This window comes from Trachinotus anak, unplaced genomic scaffold, assembly GCF_046630095.1.
Source record: "Trachinotus anak isolate AG129_WGS33_773 ecotype Australia unplaced genomic scaffold, CSIRO_AGI_Tana_v1 ptg000013l, whole genome shotgun sequence".
Taxonomy (NCBI): Eukaryota; Metazoa; Chordata; class Actinopteri; order Carangiformes; family Carangidae; genus Trachinotus; species Trachinotus anak.
In genome coordinates this window covers 3,602,878-3,628,919 of record NW_027273864.1, presented here as the reverse complement: position 1 = coordinate 3,628,919, position 26,042 = coordinate 3,602,878, and the positions used below count along the sequence as shown (strand labels likewise).

The window sequence follows — 26,042 nt, the reverse complement described above, 5'->3', positions numbered from 1 at the left end:
TCGATTTTTTAAAACTACATGAAGATAAAACCGAAATACTTCTGGTTGGTCACCAAGATAAAGATCTACTCTTTTCTAAACTTGGCCCCATTAGTCAAATCAGAAGCAACATGCCTGGGCATTATTTTAGACGCAAAATTAAATTTAATTTCACGCATAAAGAAGGTGACCAGAACAGCTTTTAATCACTTAAGAAATGTTGCCAAAGTACAGCCGTTCCTGTCTCATTAAGATGTTGAAAAATGTATTCACATTTTTATTTCAATTAGATTAGATTAGATTATTGCAACTCTTTTTACTGGTCTTCCATAGTAGTCGATTGAAAGACTTCAGTTTATTCAGAACTGTGCAGCTACACTCTGAACTAAAACAAGGAAGAAAGAGCATATTACCTCGGTTTTAACCTCACTCCACTGGCTCCCAGTATCTTTCAGCATAGATTCTAAAGTTCTTCTACTTGTTTTTAAAGCGCTTAACCAGCTGGGACCAGCTTATATTGTAGACTCTCATTTTATAATCCATCACGAGCTCTTAGATCCTCCACTGCCAGGCTTTTAAATACATGCAGTTTTACACAAAAGAAAACAGGCAGTGCAGCATTTTTAACTATGCTCCAAAATTATGGAAAACCCTGCCTAGAGCTATAAGAAACAGTGAAAATGACAGCTGGAAACATATTTTTTTAACTTGGCTTTTAATTAATTATCTCATATTTTACAATTCTTACTAGTTCCTGGTTCTATTTTCCCTGTTTTATATTTTTATTGTCTAATTTGATTGTCCTTCTATTCACTTTAATTGTACTACTCCATTTTTTAATCTAAAGCACTGTGCACTTGTAGTGCCACCAACCAATACAAAGGGCAGATGATGGTGTTTGGGCAGTGGAAACTAAAAAAATGTTCCCAAAAAAAGTAGGGTCAGCAGGTCGGAGTAGGTGCTCAAAAAGTTGTAGTTTTATTAACAAAAAAGAATGAATCCTTGGAAGAACTTAAGCCATAACAAAAAATAAAAACTACAGCCACACAGCAAGCTGCAAGCTGCCACGTGCTCTCTCTCTCTCTCCTTCTCTGCCACTGAATAGCATGCATTTTATCTTCTTGTTCACCTAATTGGAGCATAACATCAGCTCTGGTAAGTATGGGGGTGAGCTATCCAAATGCCAGACATCCCAAGCACACTAACCTCACACAACTGCTACACACCGGATTCCTGTTACTGTTGACAATTCCCCAAACTACAATAAGTACCCAGGTCTTATTCTTGAGTGCTTCAATTTCACTCCACTGTCATCTCCTGCAGAGCACTTCTACCCATCTTTGCCCTACTAATAAAGCCCAGTCACTCACTCCAGAGAGGGCCTGATGCCACACACCTGTTTCCCCTCTCTGATTAACCACAGTAACTCAGACAGACAACTGAGAATATACAAAGTGGTCTGAACCTTCCAACATAACAATCCTGCACACAAAAAACTAACTCAAAACTAATGTGCTGAACAATCAAAACCTGCAAAATTGTAGCTTATATGAAAAGTGGTATATAAATAAAGTTTATTATTATTATTATTATTATTATTATTATTATTATTATTATTAAAATTAGATGAGATCAGGTGAATTGTTGGCACATTGCTGTCTTAAGTCAGCAGAAAGCAATTATGCAACTGACCAGCAAAAACCTTAATCACTGTATTTCATTGTGAATTTGTGGGCACATTATCAAGAGAGTAAAATGTGGCATGTTGTGTGTTGGACTCACTGGTCAGTCGCAATATGTGATCAACTCGCCACAAATAGAATCTAATTCTGTGTGAAACACTGCACCATTATAATAGCATCTGCCAAGGCACAAGCGCTCTTTAACCGTCTTGTGTGTAACTAACTAGGTGTAACTAAATTGAGGAGACTAGACAGAGCTACTTTTAATTCACTGGGCTCGTTGCTAGCATGAAAGGAGCCAGGACCTCTGGTAACCACTCACCAAGAGCAGCTAAAGTTGACAGACCAATGTGTTGAGTGGTAAATACGTTTTAGACGTATGAACATTTGACGTTTTGTTACGAGGACAGGCTAGCATCAACTCAAATTTGATAAGTTAGTGATCTGACATAACAGATGTGATAGAAGAGAAAGGCTGCACTTAGAGGATCAGAGGCCTCATTAATACTGAACTCATAAACAGAATCTTGCCAGGGTCTGAGATAACCTTCCAAATTCTTCTAAAAATTGTCAGGGCCAGGTGGTCTGTAGAGTCCCACAGGTGGAATGAAGCTTCATTTAAAGTTAAGTTAACATTTGGTTTAAGACATGTTTCACTGGCTCCCTGCCAGCTGGGCGGGGGCAGGGACGGGGACCAAATTGGGGCCAGTCAGGGATCTGGCCCCTGTGGCGGGGGGCATGCCTCACCTGCCCTTGTTGCTCCCCTGTACCACACACCACATTCCACATGACACCAGGTCTCTGAGGGGCAGTGCAGGGATGGGGCAGACTGGGGGGCAGGACTGCCCACCGGCCCTGCTCCTCAATTTTAATTACACATTAGATATCACACAACACTAGGGCCTTGGGGGGCGGGATAGAGCAGGTGAGACTCTGGTGTCTACCAGCAGTGGAGTACCCATGCCCTGTCTGCTTCCCCAATTTTTATACACCTTAGTCATCCACACTGTCCTTCTACAGGCGTCTTTGCACTGGGGGCTGTTGCCTCTGTACTCCCTTGTGGGCTCCCTTTTGGGTTGGGCACGTGGCTGTCGTGGGGGTATGCTGCCTCGGGTCCCTGGGCTGGGGTGCCTTGGTGGCCTGGTTTCTGGCAGCTTGTGCTTTTGGTCTGGGGGGTGGTGTTACTGTGGTGCCCACATCAACTACCCACCACATCCAATGACAAATCAGTACACACTTATACATGCATACACACATGAATGCACACACATACATACACACACATCTACCCCTCCCCTGATACACAAACTCACACACACACACACACACACACACACACACACACTTGTACTTCTATCTTTGTGAAGACACTCATTGACATAATGCATTCCATAGCCCCTTACCCTAACCTTAACCATCACACCTGAGTACCTAACTCTAACCCTGACCCTAACCTAAACCTAATTCTAACCATAAGTCTAAAACCAAGTCTTAACCCTCAAAATGTGATTTGAAGGTGTCTCAAAAAGTGAGGACCAGCCAAAATGTCCTCACTCTGTTAGTAAAATACTTTTTTTGGTCTTTACTATGTAGCAAGTACAAGTGTACACACACACACACACACACACACACACAGGACTACCAGCAGGGCTGGCAAGGGTCTTATTTGCAGTCAGGACCAGGCATCACACCAGTAGTCTGCTTTTGTAAGCCTTTCCACACCAGGGACAAACTCCATACCACCGCTAGCGAGGCTATGCTAGTGTAGACACGTCTCTCTAGCAGAGACACACTCTGCAAAAGCAGAGCAGCTGGCACAAATCATTGTAACACAGTTAGCAAGGTAGCATTAGCTGTAGGTAACCAGAGGCTAAGCTAGGATGCTAGAGTAAGAGCTAAGCTAACAGGGCAGCAACAGTCTGGGTACTCCCACGCATTAAAACATTTAAAAATGAAAAGTCTAAAATTATTACTGTTAGCACACAGTGACTACAAGAAGATGAATAAAATTATAGGAGTAGAGAATGAGAAATGAGGAGGAGCATGCAGCAGTCTTCAGTGTCATAGAGAATCATTATGAATGCCAAAGGAAGCAACATCTTAAGGTCTAGAAATGACTTCATTTGTCATATATGTCAGTTACATTTACTCATTTGGCAGATGCTTTCATGGAAACCCACTTACCTTGGTAACCTTGGTTTAAGTATTAAGTACTACATCTATTTAATAAGTGCAAGGAGACTTCACCAAAAGTGCATAATAAGTCTAAGTTAGACATGTTAAGGTTAAGGAAAGGAGGCACTCTCAGAAGAGATGAGTTTTCAAGAGATTCTTGAAGCTAGAGAGGAACACCGCTGCTCTGATAGAACTTGGTAGTTTGTTCCACCATCAGGGAACCACAGATGAGAGCAGTCTGGACTGAGACTCCCTTGTTTGCAGGGATAGCAATGCCAAACGACATTCCAAAATGGAGCAAAAGATTGAGATTGATTGAGTTCAAGTAGATGCACAACTAGAAGTCACTTGGAAGGCAAGCATTAGTGGCAGAGAAGGAGGCAGAGAAATGGCATGAGAGCGATGTGGAGAGCAGTGTGCTCTTAATCAGCAGAGGCTGGTTGTCTCTGGGAGGTTGAGAAAATTGGCCACCGATGACCGCCACCTTTTCAGTGAAGGAGGCAAAGATATTAGCTGAGAGGTTTGTGTCTGGTGGAGGTGGTGGAGGATTGAGTAAGGTTTTAAAGGTGGAAAATAGTTTGAGTGTCTGTGGTACTGCCGATGTTATGGTTATTGAAAGAAGTTTTGGCAGCCCTGATGTTGGATGAGAAAGAGTCTAAAGAGTGCCTGATGGTGAAAGTGGTCAAGGTGAAGTTGAAGCGGCCGAGGAACAGAGACCACCGGGCCTAGCCAGGGTTCAGCCTTTTGGCTGACTGGAGTTAGAAGAGATTCTTATGGTCTGTCCAAACCACGAATGGATGTTCAGCCCCCTCCAGCCAGTGCCTCCATTCCTCCAGGGCCAGCACCACTGCCAGAAGTTCCTGGTTCCCTACGTCATAGTTGCATTCTGCAGGGGAGAGATGTCAGGAGAAAAAGGCGCAGGGATGAAGCTTTTGATCAGTGGGAGATCATTGAGAGAGAACAGACCCTACTCCCACATCTGAGGCATCCACCTCAACTATGAATTGCAGTGAGGGATTAGGGTGAGTGATTATGGGTGCACTGTTAAACAGAGTCATAAGGCTGTCAAAAGCATTTTGAGGTTTCAGTTGAGGCCACTCCACCACTGCTCTCACCTTCACTGGGTCCACCCTCAATTGTCCCTTCTTCACAATGTAACCCAGGAACCTCACTGATGAGACATGGAACTCACATTTTTCTGCTTTCACAAACAATTTGTTCTCTCTAGGAGGCACAGGAGTACAAGCCTTCCATGTTGCTCATGTTCATGTTCATAAAAGATTAGAATGTCATCCAAATACACATATTCTATTCTATACATCTATTCAACATGTCTTTGAGAACGTCATTCACCAAAGCTTGTAAAACAGCTGGAGCATTGGTGAGCCCAAAATGCGTATACTCAAAAATACTCAAAATGGCAGAGCCCCACTCTGACATTTTGAGTATTTTTGAGTATATTGAATATATATTGAAAGCCGTTTGCCATTCATCCCCCTCTCTGATTCTGACCAGGTGGTAAGCACTGAGCAGATATAATTTAGAGAATATCACAGCTTGATGGAGAGGGCCAAAAGCAGACTCAATGAGGGGAAGAGGATAGTTCTTTTTTATGTTGATATTATTGAGTCCTGTTTAATCAATGCAAAGACGCAGAGAGCAATCTTTCAGAAACTTGCTCCTATGGGGGATGATGAGGGGCGAATAAGTCCTGCAGCCAGTGATTCTTGGATATACAGTTTTTTTCCATAGTTTCTCGTTCTGGCCGTGAGAGATTGTACAGGCAACTGATGGGTAATGGAGCTCCGGGAATGAGGTTTATGGTACAGTCATAAGGGCGGTGAAGTGGCAGGGACTGAGCTTTGTATTTACTGAACACTTCAGCTAGATTGTGATAACAGGGTGGAACGCTGGTGAGGTCTGGGGGTTCTTGAGGAGATTTTTCAGTTAGCTCGTGAGGCAAGAGTGCAGATTGATCAACAGGATGCGTGACAGTGAACACTCCACCTTTGAATGGTGCTAGAAATCTAATCTATGTTGGGATTATGGCGCTGTAACCAGAGTTGTCCTAACACTAAAGGTGAATTGGGAGAGGGAATGATGATGTTGGGCACAGGTAGGGACAATTTGGTTATTGGCATAATATTAATGATTATCAGTGATAATCACCAATACTTATATATATATATATATATATATATATATATATATATATATATATAGATGTTCACTACAAGTCATTGGTCATTGGTCCCTGTCACCAGGGACCAATGACCAAATTGATGGCTCAAAATACAGTCTCAGAAGGTTAATTGAAGGGTAAATTCAAGCACTGACTGTCCTGAATCCAACTGTTATCACAAATATAGTCACAATAATCACAGACAACGACGAGTTAAATAATAACAGGATTTATTATATAGAGTAATAATTATTCAAAATAACATTACTTGATATTAAACCGATTATAATTCAACTATAGCTAAAACAAACATTGGTTACTAACTAGATGATTACAGGCAAAACACATATGTAACAACCATGTGTGTGTGTGTGTGTGTGTGTGAGTGAGAGTGAGAGAGAGAGAGAAAATGGCGATGGAGTCACGTGAGTGACATGTCAGTAGGAGCCAAGATGGTGGCAGCGTGATGTGAGAGACGTACTCGCTAGAGCCAAGATGGCGGCTGGCCACGGAGTGTGAATGGCATGAACAATGAGAACAAAGGGGGGGACTGTTATGACGCGATCACACCCTAGGGCAGCCTGAATGTGGGTGAGATGTAGATGAGGTGCGTGATTGGGAGAAAAGAGGGAGAATAAAGGTGAAGAGAGGAAAGAGTTCACAAGAGATCGTCACCACAGTTAATGATCACCACAATATCACTACACAATAATGGAGCCAGCGAACTGGAGTTCGTCTGACTTGGTCCTTTAACTAGTGATATTTGGCTTATTAAGCTGATCACGGTGAGCGATCTAAAACAACAAGATATGCAGCACTTGTAAGTCAAATAACACAATACAACACGCTACACTAATTGCGTCTCTACCCAAACATAAGCCTCTTACTTTGAGTTGCTCCGATCCTTCGGAGTTAGAAAAAGAAAGTCCGCTTTGATTCTCCACAGCTCGGTCCTTGGCTGAGTGCTTGGCGGTTTGTGTTTCGCTCTCCTGGCAATGACGATGTGATGAGTTCCTCGGTGGCAGCGGGAAGATCACAGATGAGGGACGGCGTACTTTGTTTTGTCTTTAACAAAGTTGGCGCTCTCGTCCTCACAGAATGCAAAATCAGCTGATTGCACAGTGATTTACATGGGATCTGAAAGATTAAAAAAAACGAAAAAGGAAAACAAACAACAGCAGTCTATGCGCTCGGCTCACGAGTTGAAGACTGCGACCTAGGCCTTAGGAAGTGGTGGAAAAAGGTCAAATGTTTGGAGATTATTCCCTGTCAGCAGCCGAGTCGCGGAGAGAGCTGGGAGTAGTTCTTTACTGTAACTGGTGCACGGGATAAAAGCAACGCAGGAGGGTCACGGATGCCGCTTTTATCACTTGAGTGACATCGCTGGGGATCCCTGCTGAGAGTGCCTGGCCTTTGACTGTTTAGGGTGTGTAAGACACTTCACTTTGTCAGTGGCCTTGCTCTGGGACTCGTGCAGGTAGACTCGCTAGTCTTCACCTGAGTAGGTCTTCACACAAGTTTTTTGTTTTGAGTCTATTTTTTGAGAGGCAGTATTAACAAGGGGACATTTTTCTTTCAGGTGTGAAGGATGCTGACAAGACACAGCTGTGGTCCATTGCCTCTGATCCCAAAGAATCTCACATGTACAATACTGAGGAACTCCTCTCTCTCCCGGACATTGTCACCAAACTCATCATCGACCTCTGTAACAGCACTGATATCTCAGGTAGGCAAACACACAGCCATACATGTCAATGTAGCAACTCTGGCAGAGTAAGATTCAAAACATCAAGATAGATAGGTAGATAGATAGACCTTTAATGTCATTATAGGTCATTGGGGAGCACTTTGATTTTTTCTTTTGAGGTTGCAGTGTCTGCAGAAGTTGATGTAGGACAGGACTTTGGTGGTGTGGTGCTCAATGTCTGGGTGTTCAAAGAGCTCCTTCATGGTGTCCTCAAAACAGTCCTGCAGGGCTGAAGAAACTTCCTCAGTTCATATCTCGGTATGTGGTTTTGTTCTGCTGATGAGGGGTTTATAGGCTGGGGTCAGGAACAGAGGCAGGTGGTCCCACTGTCCAAAGATGAGTTGAGGAGTGGGTTTTATAGGCTCCAGGAATGTTTGTTTAGATCTGATCCAGTGTTTTATTTTTCCTTGTTTCAATGTCCACATTCTTGTAGAATTTGGGCAGCACAATCTTTAGATTGGAGTGGTTGAAATCACCCTGCCAAGATAAAAAAGCTCTCTGGGTGTTTTTTTTGTTGGTTGCAGATAGCATCATGTAGCTTCCCCATGGCTAGCTTACCATTAGCTTGGGGGTGGACATAAACAGCAGTGATGAAGACAGTTGAGAATTCTCTTGGCAGATAAAAAGGTCTACATTTAAGCATAAGGAACTCTAGGTCTGGGCAACAGTGTCTCTCAATAACAGTTGTGTCCATGCACCAACTGTTGTGAATGTACACACATACACCTACTTCTCTTGCCTTACCGGAGTTGGCTGTGCCATCTGCACAGTAGAGGGAGCAGGCTGCTAGTTCTACACAGCCACACACACACACACACACACGATTCACACCTAGGTGCGAATCAGAGTTTGAATGTAAACTCAGCATCGGCATTGGCCGAGGCCAGGCACTCTCAGCAGTGATCCCCGGCGATGTCACTCAGGTGATAAAAGCAGCACCACGACCCTCCTCCGCTGCTTTTTCCCATGCACCAGTTACAGTAGAGAGCTACTCCCAGCTCTCTCTGCGACTCGGCTGCTGAAAGGGAGCAATCTGCAAACATTTGACTTTTTTCCACAACTTCTTAAAGCCCAGGTCACAGTCTTCAACTCGCGGGCTAAGCGCATAGACTGCTGTAACCAATGTTTGTTTTAGTTATAGTTATATAATTGGTTTAATATCAAGTGATGTTATTTTGAATAATTATTACTCTTATTAATAAATCCTGTTATAATTTAACTCGTTGTTGTCTGTGATTATTGTGACTATATGTGTGATAACAGTTGGATTCAGGACAGTCGGTGCTCAAATGTACCCTTCAGTTAACCTTCTGAGACTGTATTTTGAGCCATCAATTTGGTCATTGGTCCCTGGTGACAGGGTAGTGCCCCGAGGTTACTACTTGTAGTAAACATCTAAATATATATTGGTGATTATCACTGATAATTATTAATATTATACGCCAATAACCAAATTGCTCCTACCTGTGCACAACACTGCCTCCCTAAATACAACAAAGCAGGCAGACATCAGATCACTGCAAAGTTTCTCAGTTTAAGCTGAGGTATTCTGTAATAAAGGCTGGCAATGTATTCACAGACAGGAGTAATGTCAGTATAATGTACAAACAGCCAATTTCCAGTTTTTAATAAGCCATAATTCTAGGGGCTGGCAAGTAAATGGCAAGTTACCATAGTAGCTTCAAATATGTCATTAGTAGTTCAGTTTTTTGTTTCTGTTTTAATCTGTGGAATAACCTGGCCCATAACCAAATTCAGTTACATAAAATTAAAAACACTTAACAACTTAACAAGACAGTCATTTAATACCTGTTTTGGGTGGCTGTGGCTCAGGAGGTAGAGTGGGTCGTCCACTCATCTATCTACTATAATATCTATCTACTATTCGTAGGTGATTCTTGATTAATTTTAGGGTGGAAAAACTCAGTTCACAAGCAGCATTGCTCACTGGTATTGCAATAGCAATTTTGCACAAGCGGAAAAGTTCATGGAACACCTCTTTGAAAGGTTCAAGAAACAGAGTGAACTCCAGTATGCTGGTCAGCTTTTGCATTCCTCCTTTGCTTTTCCTCTCCAAAATCGGTTTGCCTCACAGATAAAAAAAATAGCAATTCTTCTAAAAAGCTGTCACTGTCGTGCCGGAAGACCTCTCATTATGTTGCAGTTGAGCTTGGAGAAGCGTTTCTGTAATTCACCAAATCATAGAGTCAAGGACTGGATAGACGATGTACTTTCTAAAACTGTCCTTGTCTTCTTGGTCACTCCTACACTCACCAACAGTTGATTCAGTTCAATTCAATTTCAATTCAATTTTATTTGTATAGCGCCAAATCATAATATACATTATCTCAAGGCACTTTACAGGGCAAGGTCAAGACCTTACTTTGTTACAGAGAAAAACCCAACAGTTCCCACAAAGAGCAAGCGCTTGGTGACAGGGGGGAGGAAATCTCCCTTTTAACAGGAAGAAACCTCCAACAGAACCGGGCTCAGGATGGGCCCGGATCTGCCTCGACCGGTTGGGTTTAGGAGGAGATTAAAAAAGGAGGTGGGGGAGGAGAGAGGAGAAAGAGAGAGAGAGAGACCAGGAACAGCTGTGTAGGTAATGGTGTTATCAATAATAATGACAGGTAACAGTGGTTAATAGTAATGATGAGTAGTAGTGGATCTGGATCCTGCTGCTCCAGAGGCAGAGATACCTGCAGAATGAGGACAGAGAGAGGGAGAGAGAGGAGAAGCACAAACTACGGGAGAGAAAAAAAATACAAAGTTAATGGCATAAAGTAATCAAGAGAGAGAGAGAGAGAGAGAGAGAGAGAGACCAGTGAATCATGGGAATCCCCCAGCAGCTCTATAGCAGCATAACTAAGGGATGGGTCAGGACATACCTGAGCCAACCCTAACTATAAGCTTTACTAAACAGGACCGTTTTAAGCCTGATCTTAAAGGTAGAGAGGGGGTCTGCCTCCCGAACCCACACTGGGAGCTGGTTCCACAAGAGAGGAGCCTGATAGCTGAGGGCTCTGCCCCCCCCTTCTACTCTTACAAACTCTGGGAACCACAAGTAGACCTGCATTTGGAGAGCGAAGTGTCCTATTGGGAAAATAGGGAACTATAAGCTCTCCAAGGTACGATGGTGCCTGACCATTAATGGCTTTGTAGGTGAGGAGGAGGATTTTAAATTCTATCCTGGATTTTACAGGGAGCCAATGCAGAGAAGCTAACACAGGAGAGATGTGATCTCGTTTCCTAGTTCCTGTCAGTACTCATGCTACCGCATTTTGGATCAATTGGAGGCTTTTTACTGAATTTTTGGGACATCCTGACAATAAAGAATTGCAGTAGTCCAGTCTTGAGGTAACAAATACATGAACTAGCTTCTCAGCATCCTTTAGACACAGAATGGGTCTGATTTTTGCAATATTGCGCAGGTGGAAGAAGGCTGTCCTAGAGACTTGCTTTATATGTGAAGTAAAGGACAAGTCCTGGTCAAAAATGACACCAAGGTTTCTGACTGTAGCACGAGAGGCCAAGGTAATGTCATCCAGAGTCAGTATATTATCACACAGTGTATCTCTGAGGTGTTATGGGCCAATTACAATAACTTCAGTTTTGTCTGAATTTAAGAGTAAGAAATTACTGGTCATCCAGGTTTTTATGTCCTTAAGACACACCTGAAGCTTGGCTACCTGGTTAGTCTCACCTGGCTTCATGGATAAGTACAGCTGGGTGTCATCTGCGTAACAATGGAAATTTATCTGGTGCCTCCTAATAATGTTTCCTAGAGGAAGCATATATAGACTGAAAAGTATTGGTCCTAGCACAGAACCATGTGGAACTCCATGACTGACTTTTGTGATGATAGAAGAGTCATTATTAACATGAACAAACTGGAGTCTATCTGACAAATATGACTTAAACCAGTCTAGTGCGGTTCCTTTAATGCCGACCATATGCTCTAGACTCTGTAATAGAATCTTATGATCGATGGTGTCAAATGCAGCACTAAGATCTAGTAGGACAAGTATAGAGACAAGTCCATTGTCTGAGGGTATGAGGAGATCATTGGTAAACTTGACCAGAGCTGTTTCTGTGCTATGATGGACTCTAAAATCTGACAGAAAATCTTCAAACAAACTATTTCTGTGTAAATAATCACATAACTGGTTTGCAACGACCTTCTCAAGGATTTTGGAAATAAAGGGGAGGTTGGATATAGGTCTATAATTGGCTAAAACATCTGGATCAAGAGTAGGCTTTTTAAGTAGAGGTTTAATAACTGCAACTTTAATAGCCTGCGGTACATAACCAGTTGATAAAGATAAGTTATAAGTTATCAGACTTGATATAGAGTTGTCGATTAAAGGAAAAACTTCTTTGAACAGCCTTGTTGGAACGGGGTCTAGAAGACAAGTCGATGGTTTACAGGAGAAAAACAGTCAAAATATAAACCAGTTACAGTTGACTCTGAGGCTGCTGAACTGGACAGTACATCTGAGCCAGCTGTGGGGAGGAAATGGTGAATTTTTTCTCCAACAGAGACTATTTTATCTGTAAAGAAGCTCATGAAGTCATTACAACTGAGGGCTAAAGGTACAGATGGATCAACAGAGCTGTGGCTGTCTGTCAGCCTGGCTACAGTGCTGAACAGAAACCTGGGATTGTTCTTGTTTTCTTCTATCAATGATGAATAATAGGATGTTCTGGCTTTACGGAGGCTTTTTTTATACGCCAATAGGCTGTCTTTCCAAGCCTTTAGAGATTCTTCCAGGTTAGTAGAACGCCACCTTCTTTCTAGCTTCCTTGAATTTTGCTTTAAAGCTCGTGTTTCTGAGTTGTACCATGGAGCTAGTCTTCTTTGACTCACTACCTTCTTACTCAGAGGGGCTACAGTATCTAGAGTTGCATGCAGTGAGGCTACAGTACTGTCAACAAGATCATCAACCTGTGTGGATGTGAAGTTAAGAGAACTGTTCCCTACTGCATTGATACATGGCAGTGGGCTAAGTACTGATGGGATTCTTTCTTTAAATTTGCTAACAGTATAGTCAGAGAGACACCTGCTGTAATGGATTTTTTCCCCAGATGCTGTGTAGTCCATGACTAAAAACTCAAATGTTAACAGAAAATGGTCAGATAAAAGAGGGTTTCTGGGAAATACTGTTAGATATTCAATGTCAATCCCATAAGTCAGAACCAGATCAAGGGTATGGTTAAAAGAGTGAGTGGGTTCATTAACATGCTGAGAGAAGCCAATTGAGTCTAATAATGAATTAAATGCAATACTCAGGCTGTCACTTTCAACATCTACATGAATTTTAAAATCACCCACTATGATAACTTTATCTGTGCTGAGAACTAACTCAGATAAAAAGTCTGAGAACTCAGATAAGAACTAGAGTAAGGGGCAGATGGACGATATACAGTAACTAGTAGGACTGGTTTTTGTGTTTTCCAGTTTGGGTGTGACAGACTAAGAATAAGGCTTTCAAATGAATTATGATTAACCTTAGGCTTAGGATTTATTAATAAATTGGAGTGATAAATGGCTGCCCCCCCTCCTTGGCCTGTGCTTCGAGGGATATGAACGTTAACATGAGTGGGGGGTGTTGATTCATTCAAAGTAACATATTCATCCTGCTGCAGCCAGGTTTCCGTCAGACAGAGCAGATCTACATAATGATCTACATTATCAGATCATTGACTAGTAGAGATTTAGATGAGAGTGATCTGATATTCAATAATCCACATTTAATTTTCCTGTTATTTGGTTCTGGAATAACAGTTGTGTTAATTTTTATTAGGTTTTCATGTCTAACTCCTCTTCTGTTCACTTTTGATTTATTACATGTCACTATAGAGCCCTCTAGTCTGGAGCTGGTCTTCTGCTGCTTTTTTCAGTGCTGATATTGCATTTTTGAGCTATGTCTAAGACTTCTCCCCATAACTCATCAAAAAAGGACTCCTCTCTGTTATTCTGACGTGTCCTGAAGTGCTTCAATGAGCCAACAGTTTGCAGAATGTTGCTAAAAGCCCAATGAAAGGTAAGTCAATTTGGGCAAGTCGGCCCCGGGCCTCCACAGACCTTTCCCCAGTACTTTCATTAGCAGTATCTTCAAGGACACAGAGCACTGCAGGTAGCCTGTCCATCATATTACAGCACACAAAGCCTGCATGCCCATCTAGTGTTGCTAAGCTTCTGAAGCTCTCTGGGCTGGTCTCCATACATTTTTTGCTGAATCTCTCGCCATTTGTCGTGAATGTATGAGCCCGACATGGAAACGTATAGCTTCTCTAGAAAAGAAAAGAAACATGCTGCCTCAGGTACTGACTTGACTGTATCAACTACAACCATATTGAGACAATGCGCATTGCAGTGCACATAGAATTCAGCAACACCTCAATGTTTTCCGCTCATTACAGAGACTCCATCATATCCCTGGCCTACAAGATTGGTTCTGTTTTCCAGCCCATATCTCTGTAGACAACTGATGATCCTCTCTGTTGACCCTGCTGCATCTAAAATATCAGTTTTTTGAAAATGTAAAAAACTCTCACACACTGCTCTATTATAATAATATCTTAGGACTTGTGAAATTTGTTCTTTTTTCTTCATGTCCTTAGTTTCATCAACTAGAACACTGAAAGCCTCACTTTCTTTGACCTCTTGGATGACACTATCCTGCACTATTTCCGCCAAACACTTTTTGTCTGGTGTTACTTGTGTATTTAGCATTCCCAGTGGACAGTTTTTTCTTCACTATTGGGTCATGTTTTACTATTTGTTCCAAAATGGCCAGAAAGGTCCCCCTATACTCTGAATCCACTGACTCATGATGGTCTCTTTGTAGAATATTTTGTGTAGCATTAAGCAAGAGAACATCTGCCAGTTTTTATATAGTTCCTATTTCTCTTCTCTTTTTTGGTACTACTTATCCATCAACTGCAACAATGATGTATTATTCTCAGCTCCTCTTTTATATTCAGGCCATGCTAAAATGACATTCACATGCTGCTCTGATTTTGACTGATTGCAAACCACTGTCCTTATATAGTGCTTTTTTTCCAGTTTGCAAAACCAAAGAGTGAAGTGAAGGCAAATTGAGGGACAGATGGGAGTGAAAAATGTCTGCATACAAAACAATAGGCCGAGTCCTGACTTTGTGAATATTCTATTCATGGATATTCTTTATACCACGTGGAATTAAATGCCCTCCTACTTTTTCCTTGTTGTGTTCTAGGGAACATCTTCAAGTTAGGCTGCATGGAACCCACTGCTCTGGATTGTGAAATATCTAAAAAAACATAGATATACAAAAGAATAGTATGTGCTATTTCATCATCAGCAGTTTTAATAGTGAAATGGTCTAAAATACTTGAAGATGACATTGTCAGTATACCTTGAGGTCGAACAGGAAGAGCACATTTCGATCCAGATGGCACTTGGTGGTGATCTCCATCACTGTCACCCTCAGAATCAGAACCACTTGTGCTGGGAAGCCTGCTATGAGTCTGGTCCTCTTCTCCCTCATACAGTGGAGGAAATAATTATTTGATCCCTCACTAATTTTGTAAGTTTGCCCACTGACATAGAAGCGAGCAGTCTATAATTTTAAAAGTAGGTTCCTTTTTACAATGAGAGACAGAATATCAAAAAGAAAATTCAGAAAACCACATTATATAAAAGATATAAATTGATTTGCATTTCATTGAGTGAAATAAGTATTTGATCCCCTGCCAACCATTAACAACTCTGGCTCCCACAGACTGGTTTAATACTCCTACTCCTTAGACACACCGAAAAAAACTTGTTACCTGCAGCAAAGACACCTATGTCAATCAGTCACCTGTATAAAAGACACCTGTCCATGCAATCAATCAGACTCCAACCTCTCCACCATGGGCAAGACCAAAGAGCTGTCTAAGGACATCAGGGACAAGATTGTAGACCTGCACAAGGCTGGATTGGGCTACAAGACCATAGGCAAGAAGCTGGGTGAGAAAGAGACAACTGTTGGTGCAATTATTCGAAAATGGAAGAAACACAAAATGACCATCAATCGACCTTGTTCTGGGGCTCCACGCAAGATCTCACCTCGTGGTGTATCACTGATCATGAGGAAGGTGAGAAATCAGCCAAGAACTACATGGGAGGAGCTTGCTAATGATCTCAAGGCAGCTGGGACCACAGTCACCAAGAAAACCATTGGTAACACACTACGCCGCAATGGATTAAAATCCTGCAGTGCCCGCAAGGTCCCCCTGCTCAAGAAGGCACATGTACAGGCCCGTCTGAAGTTTGCCAATGATCACCTGAATGATTCAGAGAAGTCTTGGGAGAAAGTGCTGTGGTCAGATGAAACCAAAATACTGACTATGACCCCAAGAACACCATCCCCACTGTCAAACATGGAGGTGGAAACATTCATGCTTTGGGTGTGTTTCTCTGCTAAGGGGACAGGACGACTTCACCGCATTGATGGAAAGATGGACGGGGCCATGTACCGTAAAATCCTGAGTGACAACCTTCTTCCCTCCGCCAGGGCACTGAAAATGGGTCATGGATGGGTCTTCCAGCATGACAATGACCCAAACATATGGCCAAGGCAACAAAGGAGTGGCTCAAAAAGAAGCATATTAAGGTAATGGAGTGGCCTAGCCAGTCTCCGGACCTTAATCCCATAGAAAATCTGTGGAGAGAGCTGAAGCTTCAAGTTGCAAAGCGACAGCCTCGAAACCTTAAGGATTTGGAGATGATTTGCAAAGAGGAGTGGACCAAGTTTCCTCCTGATATGTGCACAAACCTGGTAATTAACTACAAGAAACGTCTGACCTCTGTGCTTGCCACCAAGTACTAAGCCATGTTTTGCCAGGGGATCAAATACTTATTTCACTCAATAAAATGCAAGTCTCTTTGTCTTTTATTTAAAGTGATTTCCTGGATTTTCTTTTTGATACTCTATCTCTCACTATTTGAATAAACCTACCATTAAAATTATAGACTGTTTGTTTCTTTGTCAGTGGACAAACTTACAAAATCAGCGAGGGATCAAATAATTATTTCCTCCACTGTAGGTCTGGTGTATGTCTTCATAAGTGGGTTGATCTGAAACATTGACCAATTTGCCATAGTTATGTTTATCTGGACACAAGTATCTTGTGAACTGGTTGTGAATGTTAAGAGGAAGAAAAAGCAGAACAGGCTCATGTTTTGTCTTTCACCTGTTGCTGCAGTGGCATATGGGCAACTCCTGGTGCAGCCCTCGCTGGCCCAATCAGGCTGGATGTGTGCTGGATGGTCCATGGCAGCTAGTCTGTTGGCCCTGACATGTGGAAGGCTGGCTCAGAGCTGCACTGGACTACACTGCATCTGTCTATATCTCACATTGTTTCTTAAAGAAGCTGTGGATATCCTGCTGTATCTGAGTCTCACCCCTTTTCATTCTTTATGTTTTTCCTATTAAATTCTCCCTAAAAAATAGATGCACACCATTAAGTCACTAACCTAGCCATTAATATGAAGCTCAAAGCTGTGGTCTGGTCTGATTAAAGGCAGAATCATACAATTGTGAAGGGACTTAATTTCTTTAACCACACATCAAATCAAATTATTTTGTTCCAACTCAAGCTTAGCAGTATCCTTCTGCATCCTGAAAGTCCAAACATAACTGGATCAGATTCCAATGATAACATTCTCAAACCTCACATTTCGATGTTTATCACTTTATTTGCAGCTTTTCTGGGGAGAACTGATTATGCCTTTAACCTTCAAAACAACGAAGTCACAGCTCTTCACTAGACTATAGAAGTTAGCAAATTATCTACATATTCAATCATATTTTGGGGGGGCAGGTGCCACCTTGTCACACCCTTCTAGACCTCTGGGTCCTCACCAACAAATCAGACACAGCAAGTTTCCAAACAAGTATTTTAATCATAATATTCAATATTGTGATTCATAGTTGTAGGTATGAGGCTGAAGGCACGAGCGCCATATTAGTGAACAGTAATAAGCAACAACACATTATGCTTTGTTTGTTTATGTCATCATTTATTTGAATATGCCAACACAAATAGTTCCACAACTGGACTGGTACTGGACTGTTGCTAAGCAACAACTAAAGGCCAGCTACTTTGTATGTAAATTTATCCGTATGTTTCCATTTATCGTGCAGCAGTGAAACAGGGGTCTGGTGACACTTTGGTGGCATGTGTGATTCCACCAGACTCTACGTTGCTCCATCGTTTTCTGCTCTCCATGGTCTAATGCACACCAAAAAAAAGAGAATAAAAAAATGAATATTTGGAATAATAAATAAATAAATAAATAAATAAAAAGATAAAAACAATAGCATTGAGTAATATAACAAGAAAGATGGGTAGGTAAGATGGTAAAAGGTAAATACTAAAAGATGAAATAGAAATAAAGCAATATAAAACATTCCTTAAAATAACTCGATTTGAATAAAATAGTAAAAATGGTGTTGAAATACAGTTAAATAAAATAAATAGTAATGGCAATGAAAATGAAGGTAAAAGTAGAATGCTAAAATCAAAAATTAAAAAAGTAAGAATACAAAATCCATAGAATTATAAAACACTACATAAAAGCCAGACTGAAAAGGTGGGTTTTAAGTTTATGTTTAAAGATGTCAATATTTTCAGCTCCTGTCACATCCTCTGGAAGGCTGTTCCAGCAGCTTGGAACATAATGGCTGAGAGCAGCATCACCAAATGCTTTTGTTCTGCTTTGTGGAACAGCAAAAAGATAAGAACCAGAGGATCTAAGAGGCCTTCCTGGTTCATAAACTGAAATTGTCTCTGTTAGATAGTCTGGTGCAATTTTAAATCAATACGAAAATAAGAGGTAACCAGTATAACGATTTTAAAATAGGTGTAACGTGTGCTCTCTTACTGGTCTTAGTCAGCACTCATGCAGCAGAGTTTTTAATTAATTGTAGCTGAATTATTGTATTATTTGGTCGACCAGAAAGGAGAGCATTGCAATAGTCCAGCCTGATAGTTATAAAAGCGTGCATCGTTTCTGTATGGCAGTGGCTCTCAGGCTGTGGTTGGTGTAAGACACGTGTGTCCCTGCCTCTTTGCACATCCTGGGTAGCATTTGTGACAGCTGGTTTACTCCCAGAGGAACGGTGGTAAACCGGAAGCTGTCTGTCACCACTGTTACCCTCCTGGGCTGCAGATAGAGGGCTTTTGCCCCTGGGGGAAATTTCCTCAGGTATTCTTTGAGAGGTTACTACCTGACACAACCACTGGATGTAGTATGCACGAGTCACACACGAAGATCAAAGGCAGGGTCTTTAATACAAGCAGGGTTGATATACAGGTAGACAGACAGGTCAGGCAAACAAATTCAAGGGGTGAGGCTAAACTCGAGGTCAGAGAAGAAAATGATCAAAACACTAGAGTCTAAACATGAGGAGAATGCTAGAATGCTTGATACTACAAACAAATATCTTATATATATTATGGGATACAATATTCAATATCCCAGTGACCACGGTGCACTTTGATTTCATAGATATTCTACAGAACTCAAGACACAAGTGTTATCCAATCCAGGACCAGTAGGTGGTGGTAATGCACCAAATCACTGTTTGCCGACTGTCAATAAACCTAAATGAAGAAGAACACCGGGACAGATAGCAGTATGACACCAGGGCTGAGGTGGACCAGTCTGAATCATCTCCTCTCAAACCTCTTCTCCTCTACCTCCATGGAGAACGTCCTGAGGTCAAAGGGGAAGGAGAGGTCACACAGACTTACATGAGGGAAAGGTCATAAGAACTTATGTAAAGGAGAGGTTATAAGGACTTACGTGAAGGAGATGTCATAAGGACTTAGGAAAAGAATCAGACTGCACTGACACCAGGATTTTCTAGCTAGCTGACAGCAGTGGATGAACACGCCCTGAGGACTTCCTGCTCCATGAAGAACTACCAGAGTCTCCTCAGGAAGAGATCTGACCTGGCCGATCTCCACAGGCCAAGAAGATCTCTGAGCTCTGTGATCATCACTGATACAGGTCTGTGGCGTCAGCCCTCACCTGACCCCGACCCACTCTGTCCAAACATTATAAAACATTTTAACCACAACCAGGATCATTAAATATGGGATGTATTTAGCCTGTGAGCAGTGAAGTGCATTGACACACTGAGGTTAGACTGAGCTGAGTATCACAGTTTGAGTACAGAACGCAGCTTTTAATAAACGAGCAGATGTTTGTCAGGTTGAAAATATTCAAACCCACAGAAACCCTGTGCAGTCAGTGGTAAGTGTGCAGACTAGTTAGTGTTTTGTCTGTGTGTATGTGATCAAATACAAACTCCAGGACATGAAAAGTTGCCAGAGAACAAATCAGCTAATCCCGCTGTGCTGACATCATCAGAAGGAGAAAGGACATTTTGTTTCCTCGTTTCCTCTCCTCACATCTTTTCCTGCATCTCTCCTCCCATCTTTAGTGGCTTGAGTGAAGATGTTAGGGAAATAAAAGTGAGGAAATGTCATTAAAATGAGGGTTTGAGATGTATTGAGGTCTGTGTTTTGCTTATCGTATCCCATAATCCTCTGTTTTCCCTCCAGGTGCTCAGTGTGAATCCACAGCCAAGACTGACATTGTGCTGCTGGTGGATCACTCCGGAAACATCCGCCCACAAGACTTTGAAACCATCCGTTCCTTTGTTGCTGACGTAGTCAGAGTCTTTGACATTGGCCCGGACAGATTCCAGTTTGGTAATATTTCTACTATCTCAGTACTATTACTACTACTGCTTCTTTATGCAGTACTGGATCTTTACAGCACAGTGTGAAAGTACAAGTACAGGTCCTGCTTTCTTACTATAGTATCACTCAGTGGCCTTTTTACTGCAGCTGCAGAAATGGTTCATTGCTACAACCATGGATGCATGAGGAGAAAATGGGCCCCTGGGCACAGACAGATGAAAGGTATATCAGATGGTTCATCTGATATAGGGCCCCACACTGTGTCTCTTTATGGTCGTTGGTAGTTGTGGTTGTGTTGTTTTTGTCATGTAACAAAATTAGGGTTATAACAAAGATACAATCATATTAATTAGATTTGACTGTGTTTATTCAAGCATTAATCTTCATACACAGAAACATTTCTATAGACAGTATATCATGACCTAAATATGACAACAGCAACAAGAATAACCAGATTGTTGCATATCTGCATTACTGAGATTATTAGAGACCCTATAGTGCAAATCTGCATTTTCTTTCTTTGAAGTATTTTTAATTCACATCACTGTGTAACATTGTAAAAACATCCACATTATTATCTTTGTTATTATCTTAATTATTTTAAAAGAAGGGCTGGGTCAGCGTGTCCTTGGTGTTTTACACCTTACATCCTGTTTGTAGGACAGAGACGACTTTGTGTCGACTGATGATGACACATCTGAATGTACAAACATGAGCAGTTCCTCAGGCATCTACCTGCTCCCACCTGTTCAGATCATGGAAAATTTTAACACACTTCTGCAGACGATTATCACCGGTTGAATACGAACCCATCCAGGCACTGAGGAGGAGCCAAAGGTTCCTCCTGTTAAACTGAGATAAAACAAAAAAAACTGTTTTATCTTTTTATATTGTGTTTCTTTTTGTGTTTCTAAACACCTTTTATGTCTTCTGTAAAGCAGTTTGTGTTGTCTTGTTGTTGAAAGGTGCCATACAAATACACTGTTTTCTGCAGGTCTGACTCGGTACAGCATCGCACCAGAGACCATGTGGCACCTGAACACCCACCAAACCAAACAATCCCTGCTGAGCGCCATAGCCAACCTGAGACAAGGAGAAGGAGACACCCGGACAGGTGATTTACCATCATGTTGTCCAGTCCACTCCTGGTTCACACTGGGAGGGGCTGTGGAACCACAGGCTCCAGTTGGCCACTGTGCTCAGAATGGGAGCCAAATACAGAATATTAACTTTATGTCTTTAGGTCCATCAGTGGAGGAGGTGAAGCTGTTAGTGATCAGTATTTTGTACAAAAAATAACTTCAGGTATTTATAGTATATATTGTAAGTGTGAGAAACCCTTCAGATCACAGCTTTGAAATGACAGAGTAAATATTCTGTACATACAGGGCACCAAGGAAATACTCTCAGGGTTCATACAGATACAAGGAAAAACTACAGTGACTCAGGGGAAACTCATTTGTATTTAGGGAGACCAAGAAATAAATTACACTGAAAGTACTTTTTAAAGGATCAGCACATATGAAGTTATTACAGGGAACATACAGGGACCAAACGGCTGAGTCAGTATGTTCTTATAATAACTGGATCATGATAAGGATCCTACATCAGATCTCAAATACATCACTGGTCTTTAAAAACATGATTTAAAGACATAATTTAAAGCTGTGAGGGAGCACCCATCCTCCACAACTTAACATGATGGTTTTCCCAACATATAGTAAAACTAAAAATAAATTTAGTGTGTAAATAAGAATAGTATGTCATATTAAATCTTTTTTCTGTTTTTTTTTATTATAAATATTTCATAAATTTAAAAGTATGACACTTTAGATAATTTTACTTTGGAATCAGCACTGTTTCCACATTTTGCCAATTTTCTTGTTAAGAACTCAAAGTTGTCATCCTCTTATCCCCATACTCCCTTGCTTTAACATGTGGACGCCCAGTAAATACTTTACTGAGTCCCTGCATATGTACCAAATAATCACTCTGTGATTTGCAGGCACAAATCTAAACTTTTACTTGTTGTTAATCATTGTAATGATGGAAACAGCTTATGACAGACGTTGAAGCTCTGTGATTGAATGTCTCTTACTGCAATGCATCTTGGGAGTTGACTTTTCTCCTTCAGTTTTTATGTCCATGTATTTCTTTAATTTGTGACTCTATATCAAAGAACCAGATATTCTCACAGTTGTTAGAAACTGCATCAACTCCCCCAACTTCACAACTCTTTGTCTTTTAATGTTTCTTTAATACTGTCATACAGGTCGGGCTCTGTACTTCATCAACCATGAGAACTTTAAACCCAGTGTGGGGATGCGTGCAGACTCCCGTAAAATTGCTGTCCTGATCACAGACAGAAAGTCTCACAGCAAGGTGAATATCGCGTCGCAGAAACTGAAAGACAACGGCATTGAGATCTACACTATAGGTGAGTGATCTGTCAGTTTGAATAGTGAGAAAGCAGCACAACCTCAGAAAAGATCAAGTGAGAATGAACTTTGAAACTACAACACTTTACAACAAAAAAATTAAGTGACACGAATGTGAATTAATATGTTACTTCCTGTTTGTCACAGTGAAAATGTAAAATTTTATTTATATAGAACCAATATCACAAATTACACAGTTTACAGTAAGATTGACAGTATTGACAGTCAGGATGACAACAGTAAAAAAGAGTACAATCCATGATTCATCAGAGAATAAGGTGCTAACTGGTAAAGGTTTTAAGTCTGGATCGTTGAATCGTTGAACCTCCTGAACAAGTGCAGCAGCTCCTGCCTGAGAATGGCACTTTTATCAATCATGAGAACTTTTGTCTGGTCTTTTAAAGTTTTTCATTTTCTATCATTTTTAATCAATTCTTGGACAGTTGTAACAATCAACAAAACTAAGTTGTTAGTTTCTTTTGTTTTGTCCAGAGAGTTCTGCACTGATGTCAGCTGTCAAGGCTGTGTGTGCTATTGTCTGTCAAGTAGCTGCTCAAAAGCTTTGTCTCTGTAGCAGTTATCAAGCGCTCCTGAGATCTTCCTGGGGCTGAGCCTCCTTGTACCTCCCCACCTGCACAGACCCTTCAAGCTGAGCCGCTGTCCTCATTCCAGACAGGGGCTGCTGCTGCAGGTCCCCAGGCTGCTGTAGTCCCTAACCCACGTCCCTAACAATGTACCCATATGCCTCCAACAACACTAATTGTTGGAGACTCATTGAATGTAAATGTGAGAGTCAGACAGGCTCACACTTTCCCTGGCGCCAAAGTAGTGGACATCGTAGGCAGAGTCTCAGACATAATCAATTCCCATCAAGAGGTGAACAACATTATTATTCACATTGGGACCAATGGTATTCCCAAACAGCAGTCAATTAAAATATGACTTCCTTCAGCTCTTAGCAACCCCCACCTCAAACCATACACCAAGAGAACCCACATTTCTGGACATATTCCAAAGTTTGGATGTGGAATGGGTCGCTTCAGCAGCTTAGATTAAATTCCTGGCTGTCCTCTGCCTGTGTTGCTCATGGCGTGAAGTTTATTGACAAATTCAGTGTCTTCTGGCAACATGGGGAACATTTTGGTTCAGATGGCCTCCACTTGAACAAAGCTGGAGCTTGGATCCTGTCTGCCCAAGAGGGCATACTCCCCGTGGTGTCTAGCCACGCCACACTGGGACTTACATGGCTGGAAATGACTGGTCCATCAAAGAATGATGTTCCTTAAGTCCCAGTCAATGTCTGTTTGGTCCCATTTCCAAACAGCTCCTCTCTACCAAACTTGAAACAGTCACAGACTGAGATACTTATAATATACCTGTGAAAGTCACTAACAGATGTCACCGTGTCCAGAAATATGGCGGTATGATACCTGGTAATTTCCCCGTGCCATGGTCCCATTTGTGGTCACTGTCACAGACAGTTTGAGAAACATTAAATTTATAACCAGATTTTTCAACTAATCTACTCGCTGACCAACAGGGGTTGTTTGCAGACCACACTATGAGAGAGGCTGCTCTATTAACTATGTCACAGCACTTTTCCCTTTGCTCCTGTCATAGTTACTAGATGTCGCCTCACAAAACGTAACTGTGGGTTCTAATAACCTGCTGTGCAGATGGACTAGAGGCTGTTTTTTTATGGGAGGGAAATCTCAGCAGTAAACACCAGACACATTTTAATTGCAGTAGTTTTTCTTCTGTCACTGGATCTTTCTGTGATGAAATTCTATAGATCTCAGCTGATCACACAGACTTAGAGTACTTTCATTAGCTAGTTAGAATTTCTGCTGGAACAACAGCAGAAAATGAAGCTATACAAAGTAATCCTGTAAACTCAGACCAGATTATTGTTGTCTTTTGCCTACTTTCTGTAAAACTGGACTCACTGGGAGCTGTACTGCTCCTGCAGGACTGAACAGAATGTCGTTTGCTGAGTAGGCAGACGTGAAGGAGATGACAGCAACACACAATCACAGTGTGTCGATCAACACAACACAGTGCTTTCAATCTCTCTCCCTCTTGCTCTCTCTCACTCCCTACCTCTCTCCCTTGCAGCCCAACAATCAGCCAAGTCAACCAGGAGTCTTCTCATGCCTCCCGACTGGTCACATATCTGATTTCCATCAGACTTCATGGACAGAAACTCAAATTCAAAGTCATAATAAATTATTTTTATCTGTTCATATTCAAAATTCAAATTCTTCACTGGCCCATGCCCCATCACTCCAGCAAGTCTGGTGCAAATTGGTTCAGTACTTTTTAATCCTGCTAACAAATAACAGACACGAGTGAACCTCCTTCACATCCTTGGCAGAGGTAATAAAGAAAAAACTGTTCAGGAGTCCTAAAGCTCAAGCCTGAGTGAAGTGTCAAGTCACTGTGTGACTGAAGTGCGACTCGAGTCCAAGTTGTGGTGTGTGGTGAGCTGAGAGGTGTCCTGCCAAATAGGGAGAGGAGAGTCATCTTCAACTTTTGTCCAATATTAGCAAAATAGCTGAAGACAAAACACATGAGGAACTGCATTGTGTGCAGACGGGGGACATCTTCATTAGATGGGCTGGAAAAAAACAGGCAGCAACTTAATGATTGCACAGTAAGCATTAGAAAGTCCACAGAAAGTGCTGCACTCCTATACACCACACAGATGTTTCTGGGCTTAATGAATGAACAAATTAATTGATATCTTTATTTACATTGTGCTTTTCACAGCAGAGCCATCTCTGAGACACACAGAAAACACACACTAAAACAGGCAATGTTTTCAAAGTCACAGGCCTCTGTCATATGTAGAAAATGTAGCTATGCCTCAGCCTCACACTGTAACTTTACAGTTTAAAATGTCCCACAATGCTGTTGTATATTTTGTCATTGACCAAACTAATGTCAGATGTTTTATTTTTATCTGTGGCTTCCATGGTTTGGTTATCCCATCATCTGCTTTGTGTGTAACAAAGTGAATGTTCATTCTAATTTTCTAATTCACTAAATGTTTATAATCAACAAGGCAAACTCTTAAAATACACAATAATTAAGAT

The 26,042-nt window shown here is 41.5% G+C and overlaps 1 protein-coding gene across 1 annotated transcript in view; it reads left to right on the top strand.

Moving 5' to 3' along the window:
• LOC139630999 (uncharacterized) overlaps positions 1-26,042 on the top strand; it is a 55,568-nt gene that overhangs the window by 15,245 nt on the left and 14,281 nt on the right. The window contains exons 6-9 of the mRNA XM_071494912.1: positions 7,598-7,744; positions 20,369-20,518; positions 21,504-21,623; positions 22,782-22,946. Of these exons, the coding sequence (XP_071351013.1) occupies positions 7,598-7,744; positions 20,369-20,518; positions 21,504-21,623; positions 22,782-22,946 (582 nt within the window). The remainder of the gene's footprint in view (positions 1-7,597; positions 7,745-20,368; positions 20,519-21,503; positions 21,624-22,781; positions 22,947-26,042) is intronic.